Genomic DNA, 15584 nt, shown 5'->3' on the forward strand with positions numbered 1-15584 from the left:
TATACTTCCTTCTTCTAATTCCCTCTGGTTAAACCCACCCTGTCCCTGACTCCCCCAGTGCTGCCAACCTCAGGAGTTAAAAAAATAAATCACGAGACTGATACAATGATAATTTTTTTAAGGTTATATAATTTTTTTTTGTCAATCTGCACCCATCTCCCCCTCTCACCCGTGTGTGACAATTACAGGGTTACCAGCTGTCCTGTAGTTACAGGGGAAGGTGACTTGGGCCCCTGTGGCAGAAGCTCTGGCTGGGAGACCCCAGTGAGATCTAATTACACAGATCTGTACAAAACGCTCCCTGCTGCTGCTTCTCCCCAACCCCCCAAACCCTGATTGATTCATGCTGTGTCCCTGCCACCCCCACATCTGCCTGTCCCCTGCCCGGCTGTTAGTTCAGCCCCCTGCCCAGCCCCCACATCAGCCCCCCAGGGCCCCTCTGCCCTTCCTGCAGCTCCAGGGGTTCTTCCCCCTCCCCCTCCCATCCTTCACATTGCAGGGAAGGGGAGGGTCTTCCACAGGTCATAGAGATGAGGAGCCAGGAGCTGGGTAGACAGGAGTCCTCCAAAGTCATAGAGACTGGGGTGTGTGAGGTTAGAAAGACTGATTTCCGGTTCCCCAGTGGGATATTCCTCCCCCTTCCCCCTCCACACACACCCCCGCTCAGGGACACAGTCGGAGCCGGGATCCCAGCCACACCCAGAGCCAGGGTCGTATTCTCTCCCCAGGGACGGAGCCCGGCGGGAAAGTGAAGATCGGGGCCTCATCACCAGCATCGATAAATGTCACCTGCCCCCGGTCACAGTCCAGAGAAACCCGGATCCTGCTGGGGGCCCGGCTCAAGGGCAGGGGAGTGACAGGGGAGGTGAGAGCCCGGACCTGACCCTCCCATCGCTCCACAGCCCAGATCCCGCCCTCAGGGCTATGGCTGATCCGTCCCTTCCTCCTCACAGACTCTCTGGCCACACCCACAGCCCAGCTTTCCCCATCCCCCACCTCCACCTCCCAGCAATGTCTCCCCGAGGTGAACCCCTCACAGCCCAGCACACAGGCCCAAGAGTCAAATCTCTCAGGGTTGTTGGGCAAATGCTGTTGTGTCTCTTGCCGTCTCACACTTTTCCGATCCTCAGACAGGACGAGTTGGGGATGAGCCGTGTCTGGATCCAGAGTCACATTCGCTGGAGAGAGAGAGAGAATCAGAGTGTTAGGGGCAGAGCTCAGCCCTGGGGGAGCCTGGGACCATTTCTCACACTCCCCAGGAGCCCTGTTCTGGCTGGGACAGGCCTGGATCCAGTGCCGGGTTTACAATGGCACCAGTGACTCCATGGAGCCAGGCCCATGCTCAGAAGGGGCCCCGGTCTGCTCCACTTGCACTGCACCCCGAGACCCTGCTGGCTCCCCCTGCCCACCACTTGTTCCTCTCGTCCTGCCCGCCAGCTGGCTGAGGGCTCCTCTCAGCCCCCTCGCCCCACCCCAGTGCACCTCCGGCTCAGGGCAGTCTCTGCTTCCTACCACCTGTGGGGCCCCACCTGTCTCCCCGGAGCTGAGCCACCTGGAACTGATGCAGAAGTCTGGCCAGTCTCAGCCAGGTGTGTGTGTGTGGGGGGGAACAGTGTGGGGGGCTTGGCTGGGCCCCTCCAGGCAAGTGCGTCTTGAGGGACCCCGGCCTGGGCAGGTCCTGGCCTGGCTGATCGCACCACTCCTGAGGGACCAGAGCGATTCCCGGCCCTGGGACCAGCCCTGGCTGCGCTGTCTGCTCAGCCCAGCAGACAGTCGACTCCAAGCAAGGCCTGTGAGTGTGGCCAGGAGGCGGGGCTTGGGGGAGTGGGTCTGTGGGGCGTATGGGTGGGCGCTGGGCTGTGAAGGGGCGGGGAGGATCTGTGTGTGTTGGGGCACTAGGGGGTGGGGGTTCTGTGGAGGGTGCTGGGTAGTTGTGGTGGGGCTGTGAGCAGGGGTGGTGTTGTGCAGGGTGCTGTGCATTTGTGGGAGGGTGCTGGGCATAGTGGGTCCGGGGGGGGGGGGGGGCTCTGGCCATAGGGATTTGGGAGGTATTGGGTGGGGGGGGCTGTGTGGTGTGGCGTAGGCCTGCCCCCAAGGGGAAGGGGCATGCTGGCAGCACAGGGCCAGGCAGGCCACTGTGCGTCTGGTAACTGCCGGTTTGTAAATAGTGCCCTCGCATTGGGCAGAGCAGGGCCGTCCCTGCCATGCCATGCCTCATTGCCTCTGGCTGGCCCCTCGCTCCGGGGACCAACCCCCTCACGCCAGGCTCCATTGCCTCCATGGGAGCCCACAAATATATTTGGCGCCAGGCCCACAACAGGTTAATCCGGCCCTGCCTGGATCCCAGGGAGCTGCCTCTGTCTTGGGCACCTGAGACTGAGCAGGGACGTCACTGCAGTTCTTCAGTCCATGTAATGGGACCCACTTCATTAGTTTTTCATTTGCTTGCTCAGGCTTCAGCTCCCTGCTCCCTCTGCTGGGGCTGCTCCATTCCCAGCATCAGAGACACAGCAAGGAAGGTTTTGGTGAGGAGGGAGCAGAGGAGGCAGGTACCAGCTTTGAACCCCAGAGGGAAGCTCCCTCCCCTAAATGCAGCCTCCACTCCCCAGCCAGGGTAGGAAGAGCCAGTTAAGAAAAGAGAGAAGGAAATGTCATTCGGTGCGGTAGCCTCCATTCCCAGGCCAGGGACCAGAGAAGAAGGTGCAGCATTGGGGAAGAGCTGCTTAAGAGCAGAGAGTAGGAGGTGGCATTGGGTGGGGTAGCCCCATCCCCAGCCAGGAGAGAAGGGAGGAGCTGACAGCCTCACAGGGAGAGCGTCTCCCCAATCCAGGAAGCAGGGAGCAGCTCCAATGGGCAGGGCCGGCTCTAGGATTTTTGCCGCCCCAAGCAGAAACAATTTTGGCCGCCCCCCCCGCCCCGTTTTTTTCTTACCCCACCCCCGGCCCCGCCTCAGCTCCGCCCCTTCCCCAAAACCCCAGCCCTGCCTCCTCTCCCCAGGCTCTCAAGCCTAGGAAGGAGGGGGAGAAGCGGCGCGCGCGCCGCGGCCACTCAGAGTCTCCCCCTCCCTCCCAGGCTCTCAAACCTGGGAGGGAGGGGGAGCAGCGGCGCGCGAATCAGCTGTTTCGCGCGCCGCGGCCGCTCGGGATCTCCCCCTCCCTCCCAGGTTTGAGAGCCTGGGAGGGAGGGGGAGCAGCAGCGCGTGAATCAGCTGTTTCACGCGCCATGGTGCGCGAGCGGCAGCAGCGGAGGTGAGCTAGGGCAGCCGGTGCACATTTTTAGGGGCGGCATTCTGGCGCCGGCCATGCCGCCCCTAAAAATGTGCCGCCCCAAGCACCAGCTTGTTTTGCTGGTGCCTAGAGCCGGTCCTGCCAATGGGGGAGCCCAGCCCTGCCCAAAGGAAAGGCAGGATGTTGGAGAAGCCCAATGGGGGAGACCCTCTGCGCCCTGGTAAAGCAGAGTGATGTGTCAGCCCTCCGGGCAGAGAGCTTTGTTCACAGGCTGCTCACGGAGAGTTTTTCTGTTCAGCAGCGTGGGCATGAACCAAGCACTAAGGTTGGTGTTAGGAGTGTTTGTGTGAGTTCAGCATGGGAGCTCCTCACTGTTCAGTGTGGTGTTTTTAGGGCCATGTGTGTCATGGTCGATGTCGGTTTGGTTGGTAACTTTAGCTACAATCTCATGAAGATATTTTCTGATAATTTAAAGACAATCTCCAGGTGCAATCTCACCCTCTCTGAATGTTCCTAGGGATCCTCCTGTTTTTGTCTCTAGTGCAGACGGCAAAGTGTCTGGAGGGGGGAAGGAGAAAGGAGACAAGATTTCAGGCTTTCATATTTATAACAGCATCCCCACTCTCAACTCCTAGAACTGTCTTTTAATTATGACAGAGAAACACACCGAGAAGCACTCAGGTATTTAATATAAAAAGGTCTGAAACCTATTTCTCCTCTCAATCAGGCATCTCTCAGCAATGGAGCCAAAATCATTGCAGCCTCATAACTATCCCAGGACAGATGCTCTGTAAGTGAGATTTATTTTTCCCCTCCTCATCCCCTCCCACCCTTCAGACTCCAGTTGGTCGGTCTCATTCACTTACTGCCTTTTGTCGTAACCTAGACCCAGAGCCTGCAAAGACTCTTTACCCACTTTGGTCCCTTTGACACTAACGGGATGTTCAGAGTTTGTGAAATCCTGGCTCTAATTGTGAGCTGTTGGGTCTGTTTACTCAGCGTCTCTACAGAGAGCAGCATGACGGGGCCTTGTCCACCACAGGCAGAAGCAGGAATAATAATAAAATCACTTTCTCAGTGTGGAAATTGAAGCAAGGGGAAGGTTGGCTCCATGGGCCAGATTCACCCCTGTATCGACAAAAGGAGAGAGGGGAGGGGCCATTTGTGACTCCGGTATTCAGTGGCTGCAGGGGCCGGTGCAGACTTTGGCACAGGCTGAGGAAGTTCTGAAGCCAGCCACAGTTACATCCCTATGACAATGGCCCCCATGTGTCACCCAGCGTGCAGAGTATCAGAGGCCCAGCTTTACACGTCCCACGTCCCTCTGTCTGTCATCCACCCCCTCCCTCTTCCACCCACCCTCACCACCCCCACCCCATTCCCAGCCCTCTCAGGAACACGCCTTGTGCCTGCAGCTGCTGTGGAGGAGGCATAAGATGCCCCTGGGCTGGAGGGATCCCTCACCGTGGGGGAGGGGCTTTCTCCTTCCCTACAGCCCATTTGGCTCAGACTAGCTGCCACACAGCACCAGAGCACAGTGATGGGCTGGGTCCAGCTTTAAGAAATGGCCTTTAATTTAGGGACTAGATTTTGGGTGCCGACCTTTAGGCACCTGGGGCCTGGTTCTCAGGGGGGTTGGGCACCTGCAGCGCCCACTGACTCCACCTGCAGCTGTGGAGGCTGCACAGCTCTGGAGCACCTGCCCTGCAGTTCTCTAGTTGGGAGAGAGAAACGCAGGTGCCCCCAATTAGGCCATTTTGGGGAATTTGGGACTGAATGTTGTGACTTTTGGTAAATCATGAATTCATGTGAGACGTTCTGATGCCTGGGCCCCTGCTCCATTTGTCTGCTTTTCACTAGTTATTATACTAAGTATTGAGAATTGGTACAAGGGTCATTTCTTAAACATAAGTTTGGACAGACCGAGGCTGTGTGTTTGCACTGACTGACTTGGCTTTGCCCTGGTGAGCAGTTTGCTGGACATAAGGGAAATGTTGCCTTAAGTGACCTTGTTATGAAGTGATGTGGCCATAAGTTCCTGTGTGGGACAAAGATGTTTTCACCACACAATGTGCTTAAAGACAACGGACACCCAAAATGTACAGCCCAGGAGCAATTAGCAAAGTCCAAAATCCCTATGCAGAGAACAGGGTCACAGTGCCCTATACATAATCAGGGGCAATAAACCAATCAGAAAAGAGAATAATAACATGAAAATAGCTTGTATAGCAAAAGCCCTGCCAATTAAAAAGTTCATGCATGTTTATTGTATGAGTTATATAAGATACTTAATATTTGTAACAGTCAAAGATGATTGAAAAATCTAATAAATATATCATTTGGATCTGTAAAGAGGAATCTGAACGTCACAGGAAATTCCCTGTGACCCACCTATGGCCCAGGAGTAGGCAACTGGCCAGTACTTCTATAAGGTATGTCTGTAATTTCTTACTTTAATAGTAATTGCAATGGCAAGGCAGGCTTGTGGTACAAATAAAGGTTTGGATTAATCAACTGGAGTGTCTTGCACCCCAAGTATGTGGCATTCTCACCCAACTATTAAATAGATCCATCATCTAATTATCAACCAATTGGCCAGACCCATTCTATTCCCACAGTCTCAGCGGCTCATCCCAATTTCCCCTCCTAGATCCCTTCTCAGTACCTTTGAACTTCTTCAGAGTCTCCATTAGAGCAACAGTTTTCTGGGAGAAATCACTGAGTCTTAATTCTAGCTTAGGACAAAACTCCTCTGGCTGCTGGAACTTCCCCTTCTCACACCTAGAGAGAAACAATTCCACATGGTTATATTTCATTTATTGACTCATTATAAATTCTGGCTAGTGAATCACTGTTCTCATGGGTCTAGAATTAGAATTCCTCTTCTCCCAACCTCAGAGCAAGGCCATGGCAGTGAAGCCTCCCCCCCCCCCCGAAAAGGTCCATTATTACTCTTCAGCTCTGGCCTGGAGAGACTAGCTCTGGGGAGAAAGGGGGAATTAAGTCTCCATGGCCAATTCCCTCCTTGGCCTCCATGCTCTGAGGGACAGGAGGCTCCCAGGTGAAGTGCTGTAGAAATCTGTCCACTAGGAACTAGACTGAGACACCAACTTCCCCCTCCCCAGCTCATTCCACACAGGTCTCCAAACAGTCCTCAGGTGGGGAAGACTCTTGATCACTGCTGCTCTGGGCTTAATGGTAACCAGGGCCCCAGCAGTGACAGGCCCATATTCCATCCCCACAATCCTGAGGCAGCCAGTTCCCCAGGGATGTGACATCGCTAGGATATATTTGAGGTCAGTCCTTCCCACTGAATGGATAATTCCAGAGTCTTCTATAAAAGGGTGAGAACCTCAAGATGAAGTTGATCAGAGAGATTTGTATCCAAAATATGACCTTCCCCACACATTTGGCTGTAGAGACCTAGGGAGAGGCAGTGGTAACATCATCTCCAAGCTCTTCCCCAGAATTGCGAAGGGTGAGGGGGGGAGTGTGAGAGCCACGTACCTGCTCAAGGTGCTTCTGACGTCCTAGAGGAGAGAAATAGAGAGAGGGAATTTCTGTCCCACCTGACACACTTAGAATTCCAAAAGAAGAGATTTAGCAAGTATGGGGGAAAGAGGCTGTGTTCTGGCCCCAGGACCATGCGTTTGCTGAGCTAATGAGGCTTTTCCATCCTTTACATCAAAGTGTCTGTAACTTTTCAAAAATAATAGTGATTCACATCTCTGCAATACACATCAAGTTACACGGTGATCTCTGACTGCTGGACTCCCGTGCCCATGTTTTAGGAGCAGTCTTGTCCCTGTGTTGGGATCTGGAGTATCTCTAACTCAGTCTCACCTGCAACAATTCACTCACTGGCTTCTGACACTTCCCCTCCAGCTCGCTGATCAGCTCACTGAGACGGGAAATTTCCTCAGATACTTTACTGACACTTTCATTCTGTATCTTCACTATCTTCTTGTCCAGCTTCTCCAGCTGAGCCAGCAGGAGTCGCTCTTGTTCCTCCAGGAACTGCCGCAGTTGCTGAAATTCAGACACAAGCTTCTGCCTCTCGGTTTGTGTATTTCTCTGTGAAGGAAAATAGGGAAAGGGCTGGTCAGGGACATGGATGGAGCCGGGGGTCCTTTCATAGAGTGGTGAGTGTGTAGGAGGGAGAATTTTTTTCCAAATTCTAAGTCATCTGACCCTGAACAGTATCCCGTGGTTTCTAGAGAGAGGATTTTCTCACACCTTTTCATTTGGCCCCAGAATCTCATAAAGGGATGTTCCCATGTCTGACATGGTCTGGATAGCGCGTTATTGATGGCCTTGGAGATGGAGATCCAAAGCAGCGGGAGGTGAAAATAATAAAATAGTAAGGACTGTAAAACAACACATCTGGACAACACCCTCAGGCATAAAAGGTGAATGACAGAAATGGAGAGATTGTCAGAGCACAACGGGACTGTAAGCCAGAAATGAGCAGAGGGATAATTGTTCAGTCATGAAACCAAGACTTCACAGCCAGGGATACATGTCTCTATTTAAACTGGAACTCAAAATAGTAAACAAAGATTGCACAAGAGGGTTCCACAAGATATAACTGAACATCCCCCAAACTCTGAGCTAACAGACGATGAAAACTGTGAAACTGAAACAAGGAGTCTGGTGGCACCTTAAAGACTAACAGATTTATTTGGGCATAAGCTTTCGTGGGTAAAAACCTCACTTCTTCAGATGTGAAACTGAGGTATGAATGTGTAACAGCGGGGACTTGTTTTAGTGCACTGGATTTTCTAAGTCAAAATTCTGTTATTTCATTAATGTAAATTGTTTCCTATGAAGAGAGTGTAATTAAGCTAACAATAGTTAATATACAATAGATAAGAATAATAGTTACAGTAGTTTACGGCAGTGGGTTTCAACCTGTGGTCCGTACAGACAATAGATTTCCAAAGAGGTCTCTGCACCCTCAATTCAAAATTATCAAATGCAAAAAGGTTGAAACCCACTGGTTTATGGTGTAGGCCTAAGTAGTAGTTCCTGCTAAAACAACTAATTTTGATTTACTTTGTGATTATTCCCCACTTAACGGATTTCTGCTTTACCCGCCCCAACTGATTGAGATAAAACATAATTAGGCCTCTAGATTGCCCCTGCCTCTCATTATTGCTCCGATTCACAATGCACCTCCATCCGGCTTGTTACAAATACAGGTTATAAATGCAGATTAATAATGACGGGCACCTACCAGATATTCCTGGCTTCTCTTCTCTCTGCTCACTTTACATCCCAGGAGCTTTTCTCTCTCTTCCCTTAGCATCTTCAAATGGGCCTGAACCTTTTCCTGAAGAAACACAAACTTATTTGAGTGGTGTTATTGTTATTGTTAGGAGTGAGAATGTGGGTGGGAGCTTTTCCAACACAAACAAACACTTTACTGATGAGTGGAGAACCCAATAGGTTTATGATATCAGAGATACCATGGAAGTGAAGTCATATTAATGGACGCTGGGAGTGTTTCATTTTCAGACTCCTTGAAATTGTTTGACCTTTTTCCCCCATTGATTTATACCAACATGACACTGGCGTCACATCCTTGGATTTTTCTTTCACTTTGAGAAATATTCTGTTTTTGAGGAGGCTAAACAAACAAAGTGATACAAATCCCAGAAACCTCCAGGGCTTGAAATATGGTCTGGGATTCTTAAAAGAGCCTGATTTCCACTGAATTTCAGCCCTGAACCCCTGGGGACTGGACTGGGTGGATAGAATTGGTTTGGGCACTAGGGCAAACCACATTAGATGTGTTCATTTTTGTCAAGAACAGTTGGGGTTTGCCCTAGTTCTGTCCTGGACCCTTACAGAGGCAGGGCTGCCTCGGTACCTGTTCCCCAGATCCCAGCTCAGCTCCCAGAAGCAGTGAGTTCTAGAGATTTCAAAATGCTGCACTGTGGGAGAGCAGTGTAAGGATTAATGGAACCACTTCGGCTGTTTCTTCAGCCTGACCCCGGTCACCACCACCCAGGGATTAGTTTTGCTACAACCCAGTCTAATCCCCATCATAAGTGCCGACTTCTAATGGTGCCGGTGGGTGCTGGACCCCTCTCTCCCCCCTGCCCCGCCCCCTCCCACTACCATTCCAACCCCTTCCTCAAAATCCCTGCCCCAGCTCCGGCCCCTCTCTGCCCCTATTCAACTCCTTCCCCAAATCCGCGCCTCCTCCCCTGAGTGTGCTATATTCCCGCTCCTCCCTCCAGGAGGTTGCTACAGCTGTTTGGTGGTGGCCAGGTGGTAGGCGCTGGGAGGTAGGTGGAGGAGCGGGGACGCGGCGTGCTCAGGGGAGGAGGAGGAGGCGGGGGGCTTGGCTGCCAGTGGGTGCAGAGCACCCACTAATTTTTCCCTGTGGGTGCTCCAGCCCCGGAGCACCCATGGAGTCGGCGCCTATGATCCCCACGGTATTTGGCATGGAACCTGCGCTGTCTAGAACCCTTTTGTGTGAGGACTGAAGGTGCTTGGAGTCCACATGGTGTTTAGGACAGTGATCTCTAGTGCAGGCCGGGAGCATCAGAGTTTAACCCCTCGTGGAGCAGCACTGGAGTTCATAATCCCGGTGGAAAACATCACCTCCCTGCAGGGCCTGCCACCTTTATCAAGGCGTCTTTCCCTCCTAATGGCCTTTCTTAATTATTGCTCAGTCAGGAGATGGCTATATCTGATTACTCCCAGTTTTGGGTGATGCAGGTTTGGCAAAAAATATTCCCACTCTCCAGAGTGACAGGTTCTCTGACATACTCCAGACAGATGGGACAAGTAGGTTCATGCTGGAATTTTTCCACAGGTTCCCGCTGTGGAGAGCTGGACTCAGCCCTGTGGGACAGGAGCTACCACTCCTGTCCCTGCAGGGCTGTCCCTCCGCACCACGCCTACAACCCATCTACAACTTCCCATGACTCACTGGTGGGTCACAAGCCACCCTTTGGGAAATAGCACCCAAAGGGATCTCAACTCCCTAACCCTGAATCTGAAGTCCCTGCCAAGTCCACAGGAGGGAGGGGAGACTGGGCCATGGACTCCCCCCTTGTGCCTGCTACCACTCCACCACCTAAAACATTCTCCATAGAAAAGTGCAGGCACCTAAGTCTTCACCATGGAAAATGGAGAGCTTTGAAATATGGATGACCTATCGTGATTGCCAGTGTATGCAAACACCACCCTCTTTAATTGTCCCCCGCTCCCAGCCCCAGTTCTTTCTTTATCCACCTGCTACATATCGTCTTCATTAGACTGTGACTGTGAGCTCTTTGCCTGACTTGTCTGTACAGTGCCTGGCACAACGGGCCCCTAATCTCTCACTGGGGCTTAGAGATGCCACTGCAGTAGAAATCAGTACATTCTATTGGTTATGAATTCTTATTGTTATTAATGTCAACATGGAAACCTTTATGGTCACAAGGTTCCCACACTGAAATGGATGGCGAAAATTTCCAAAGTGAAAATTGCAAGATGGGGACTGTCTCCCTGTGTCCTCAGGAGATGTGGAAGAGGCACAATGCCGATCACAGGGGGGCTCACCCTATAAAGAGAGAGGGATCTCAGCCCCACCTGTGATAAACCAGTTCTCCTCCCCAGGTGGGGAAAAAGAAGGAGCAGTGATTGGGGGAGAAGAGGGTGTCATGTAATCCAACCAGGCCTGGGGTAGGTAAAAAAGAGGCCTATGGAGGGCCAGAGGGAGGAGGCCATGGATCTTCTTCAGGGTGATAAGGCCGAACTCCAGACTAGAAGACCTGGGAATCACTGCTGGCAGAGCAGGGATGTTACTGGCCACAGAAAAGCCATAGTGGATTCTGTCTGTGAACCTCAGAGGGAAAATGAGGTAGGACTACCCCGGGCCACGAGGGGACACTCTGGAAGCAATGACCCTGCTACAGTGCCCCATTGCTCTGCTGCCCCCTCCCACCCAGTCCCTGCTTCCTGCAATCCCGTCTCTAATTATATCAGATGGACTCTGCTAGGGTTTGCAGGATGGGAGCTCCAGTCCTGTGCCCCCCCCAGTCTCATGAGGGGGGGTCCTTTCCTGTCTGCATGAGGAGTTCTGCAGGAAAAGGATGAAGGGGATGTGTGCAGTGATGAGCTGCCAAAATCTTAACAACCGGTTCCCTCCTCACCCCACAAGGGGGTCATGGCCCACCCGCTGGGACTCCTGCCCCATTCACCCCCCCGTGTTCCTTGATGCCCCCTCCGGGACCCCTGCCCCATCCACCCCCCTTCCCTGTCCCCTGACTGCCCCCCGCCACCCCATCCAACCCCTGCACCTTCCTGACTGCCCCCCCAGGACCCTTGCCCCCATTCAATTGCCCTGTTCCCTGCCCTCTGACTGCCCTGACCCCTATCCACCCCCCTGAACTCCCCCGCCCTCTATCGAACACCCCCTCCCTGCTCCCTTACCGCAGTGCCTGGAGGTGGCTGGCGGTGCTACAGCCGGGCCGGGCGGCTGGAGCTGGGCCAGGCAGCTGGAGCCGGGCCGGGCAGCTGGAGCCGGGCCGGACCGGGCCGGGCAGTGCCTGGAGCCAGGCCACGCTTGCTTCTCAGCCCTCCCAGGCTTCCCGCGCGAACAGCTGATTCGCAGGAAGCAGGGGGGGGGGGGAGGAGAAGCTGGGCGGAGTGTTCAGGGAAGGAGGCGTAGGCAGAGCAGAGGTGAGCTGGGGCCGGGGAGCTGCCCGAGCTTTACTGGTTGTTAAATGTAAAAGCCCTTTTAGAACCGGCTGTCCCGCAGGACAACTGGTTCTAAAAGGGCTTCTAAATTTAACAACCGGATCCCGCGAACCGGTGCGAACCGGCTCCAGCTCACCACTGGATGTGTGCCAAGGGAACAGCCCCAACTGCATCCTCCTGCTCCCTCAGCCCCAAGGAGAGGAGGAGGAGCACGGACATGGTGTTTATAGCTTTGGGAGGTGGTGGAAGTGGGGAAGGGCAGACAGAGAACGGGGGGGGTCCTTCAGTGCTCAGGTGGGGAGCAGGAGGGGTGGAGTGCGGGTTCATCACTCCCCCTCACTCCAACGTGTCAGCCGTAGGACGTTTATGGAGGGCCTCACTTCTCCACCTGCATGAGCCTTGGGAGGATTCCCAGTTGCTGGGAAACCTACTTAGGTCTGAAATCCCTTGTTCCTCTCCAGTGGAGCTCACTGAGTGGCTGTCTGGGGCTAAAGGAAACTCCAATGCTGGGGGAAGATGAGTTCCCCAAGGCTCTGGTTAGAAAAATAACAGTTGGTCATTTCCTACCTTGAATTCTTCGGCAGCTTCCTCTGCAGGAATGACGGTGTGATCTCTGTGCTGCTTGGATCTGTCACACACCAGGGAGATGGGGATTTCGTCCTCTTTGCAGAACAGTTTTAGAGGCTCCTTGTGTTTCTCACACAGTCTCTCTGTTTCTGGTTCCCTCCCTGACGGCAACCTGAGTTCTCTGGCTGCTTCCACAACATTCCTGAGCTGCCTGTTCAGCCTGAGGTTCCTCTGGGGAAAGATCTCTCTGCACTGAGGGCAGGAGACATCCGAAGCGAATCCCTCCCAGAACTGGGTGATGCAGGCTCGGCAGAAATTGTGATCACAGTCTAGAGATACCGGATCTTTAAAATAGTCCAGACAGATGGAACAGGTCAGTTCATCCTGGAGCGTTTTTGCTGGATTCGCAGCAGCCATGGCCTCTAGTGCAGGAAAGAGACCAGAGAGGAGTTTCGTTTCACTTCCTTCTCCTCAGAAATGGGCTGATTGAACTTTGTACCATTAGGCTTTTCCTTTCTGGGTGCGGTCTCATGTGATTTCTTCTCTGTGGACTGTAAAGAGCCTTTGAATGAAGTGTGATGAGTCCAAATTGACACCAACTCCTCCGAAACATCTGCAAGGCCCCAAACTGTGGACTAGTCACTTGGGTCAACGAGGAATAACGAGTAACTGGGGGTTTCACTGCCTGACATAAGGATCTGATGGAGCAGCCTGGCAAGGAAGATGAGAATCACAGCTGCTGACTCCTATTGCCTGTTCCCTACCTGGCCTTTAGGTAGGGTGACCAGATTAGTAGTATAAAATATCGGGACGGGGGCGGAGCAAAAAAAAGGGGGGGGGTGGAGCAAAAAAAAAAAAGAGTTTTAAAGGGGCCTGGGGCATTAGCAGGCCCCGGCCCCGCGCGCTGTCCTCCCAGCGGAGCCTCCCGCCCCCCGGCCCGCCACGGGCATATGCAGGGCACGGTGGGTCTGGGCAGGGGCAGCGCGGAGCGGGCAGGAGCCGGGTGGGCGGCAGGGGCCGAATCCCCGCTGCTGCCAGGGAGCCCCGCGCCTCTCCCTCCCGCTCGCGGCTGTGGCTCCTTCCCGGCGGGACGCGCCTCCCGCTGCCCCGGCCACATGCGGCGTGCGTCCCCTGCGCCTAGTCTCCCTCCCGCCGGGAAGGAGCAGCTGGACGAGCGCCGCATGTGCGGGGGGCAGGCCGGGGGGCGCGTCCCGCCGGGAAGGAGCCACAGCCACGAGCGGGAGGGAGAGGCGCGGGGCTCCCCAGCAGCAGCAGGGATTCGGCCCACGCCGCCGCGCCGCCCACCGGGCCCCTGCCCGCTCCGCGCTGCCCCGACCGGACCCACCGCGCTGCCCTGCGGGCTGCAGGGCTGAAGCAGCCTCCAGGCTGCGCTCCCGGCCCCGGGTGCAGCAGCCCGGGCAGAAGCCCTCTGGCGCGGCGGGGGGGTTCACAGCTGAGTCCCCCGTCTCCCTCCCTTGCCAGCCCCCCTTTGCCCGCCCAGTGCCCAGGTGCCGGAGCTGACTCACCAGCTCCAGGATCCAGGCACCGCCGCCACCCTCTCCCTCCCAGGCTTGCGCTGCCATGCTGCAAGTCTGGGAGGGAGGAGGAATGCTGCGTGGTTGGGGAAGAGGCGGGGCCAGGGCGGGGATTTGGGGAGGGAGCCAATGGGGGAAGGAGGGGACGGAGCCGGAGCGGGGGGGGGGCGCGAGCACCAGAGCGGAGGGCAAAATTTCTTTTTTGTCCAGTGTCCCGATGACGCGGGACAAAGAAACAAATATCGGGACAGTCCCGATAAAATCAGGACGTCTGGTCACCCTACCTTTAGGCTCCTTAAGACCCATGTCTCTCTGGTGCTTGTGTAATCCACTGGTGTGTGTGTGTGGAGCTGTGACAGTTATAAAGGGTTGAATATTTAGCATAAGCTGGGGCAGCCTGTGCTTTTAGCTCTAGGGGTCCCTGGTTCAGTGCTGGGTGCGCTGGCCAAGAGAGCAGCTGTCACACCGGTTCTTAGCCTGGCGGCTCCTGCTTCTGTTTCCCTACAGAGTCTCCCCAGCTCTCGGGGACTCCTGGCTCTTTGCAGATGACAGTGGGTGTGAGGGGAGCTGGCGCTGGGGCTCCTGCGCTGTACAGGGGATGGGCTAACCAGAGATCTCCTGTCTCCAAGGCTCTCAGGCCCCTTGTCCAGCCTGGCTGCAGGGGGGGATCTGGGGACAGACAGAGGGGGCCTGGGAGAGTCTGGGGGGGCAGCCACCTGGGACCAGACATGGAAATCCAGCTGTGGTGAGAAGGGAACGCTTGCAGGGATGTGGCTGGTCACAGGGGCTGTCATGCAGTTGGATACAATGTTGCAGCTATTTAATGCAGTGCACTGGGGAATTCCTACATTCTTGCCGCTGGATGGTGTGAGCTGAAATTATTTTCTTACCGGGGAAGGCTGGCACTGCTCCTTGTTCTGCTGGAGAACGCCTGGCTGGAGATCTGTAGCCATCAGTCACACGCCTTCATTCTGCTGCTGTTTCCTGTGGCTGGGCACTGCAGGCAGGACTCTATTGCGGCAGAGTGGATCTGAGGCCTGGTCTACACTACCCGCCTGAATCGGCGGGTAGAAATCGATCTCTTGGGGATCGACTTATCGCGTCTCGTCAGGACGCGACAATCGATCCCCGAATCGACGCGCTTACTCCACCAGCGGAGGTGGGAGTAAGCGCCGTCGACTGGGAGCCGCGGCAGTCGATTTTGCCGCCATCCTCACAACAGGGTAAGTCGGATCTGATACGTCGAATTCAGCTACGCTATTCGCGTAGCTGAATTTGCGTATCTTAAATCGACCCCCCCCCTGTAGTGTAGATGTAGCCTTAGATCAGAACAGGGCCGGTGCAACCACTAAGCGAACTAGGCAGTGGCCTAGGGCGGTAAGTGGTTGGGGGCGCCCAGGGCTGTCCTTAGGCATAGGCAGCTGGGTAGGACACCTGAAAATTTGGGGCACCACTGGGTCTTAGTGTCCACCCTCCTGGTTTTCCTCTCCCTGTTCTGACCCTTCCTGCAGGCTCTGAGTCTTCCTGGGAAGGGGATCTCGTAGTTAAAAGACAA

The 15584-nt window shown here is 54.6% G+C and overlaps 1 protein-coding gene across 1 annotated transcript; it reads right to left on the reverse strand.

Moving 5' to 3' along the window:
- Positions 1 to 663: 663 nt before the first annotated feature.
- On the reverse strand, positions 664 to 12941 carry LOC135887719 (zinc finger protein RFP-like). The gene is made up of 7 exons (XM_065415446.1): positions 12495 to 12941; positions 8464 to 8559; positions 7071 to 7301; positions 6735 to 6757; positions 5893 to 6008; positions 3726 to 3785; positions 664 to 1178 (listed from the first exon to the last, which is right to left on the reverse strand). Exons 1-7 carry the CDS (start codon positions 12909 to 12911, stop codon positions 664 to 666), a joined length of 1458 nt encoding a protein of 485 aa, XP_065271518.1. The 5' UTR covers positions 12912 to 12941.
- Between the last annotated feature and the right edge of the window lie 2643 nt (positions 12942 to 15584).

The sequence above is a fragment of the Emys orbicularis genome, chromosome 13, assembly GCF_028017835.1.
Source record: "Emys orbicularis isolate rEmyOrb1 chromosome 13, rEmyOrb1.hap1, whole genome shotgun sequence".
NCBI classification, from domain to species: Eukaryota; Metazoa; Chordata; order Testudines; family Emydidae; genus Emys; species Emys orbicularis.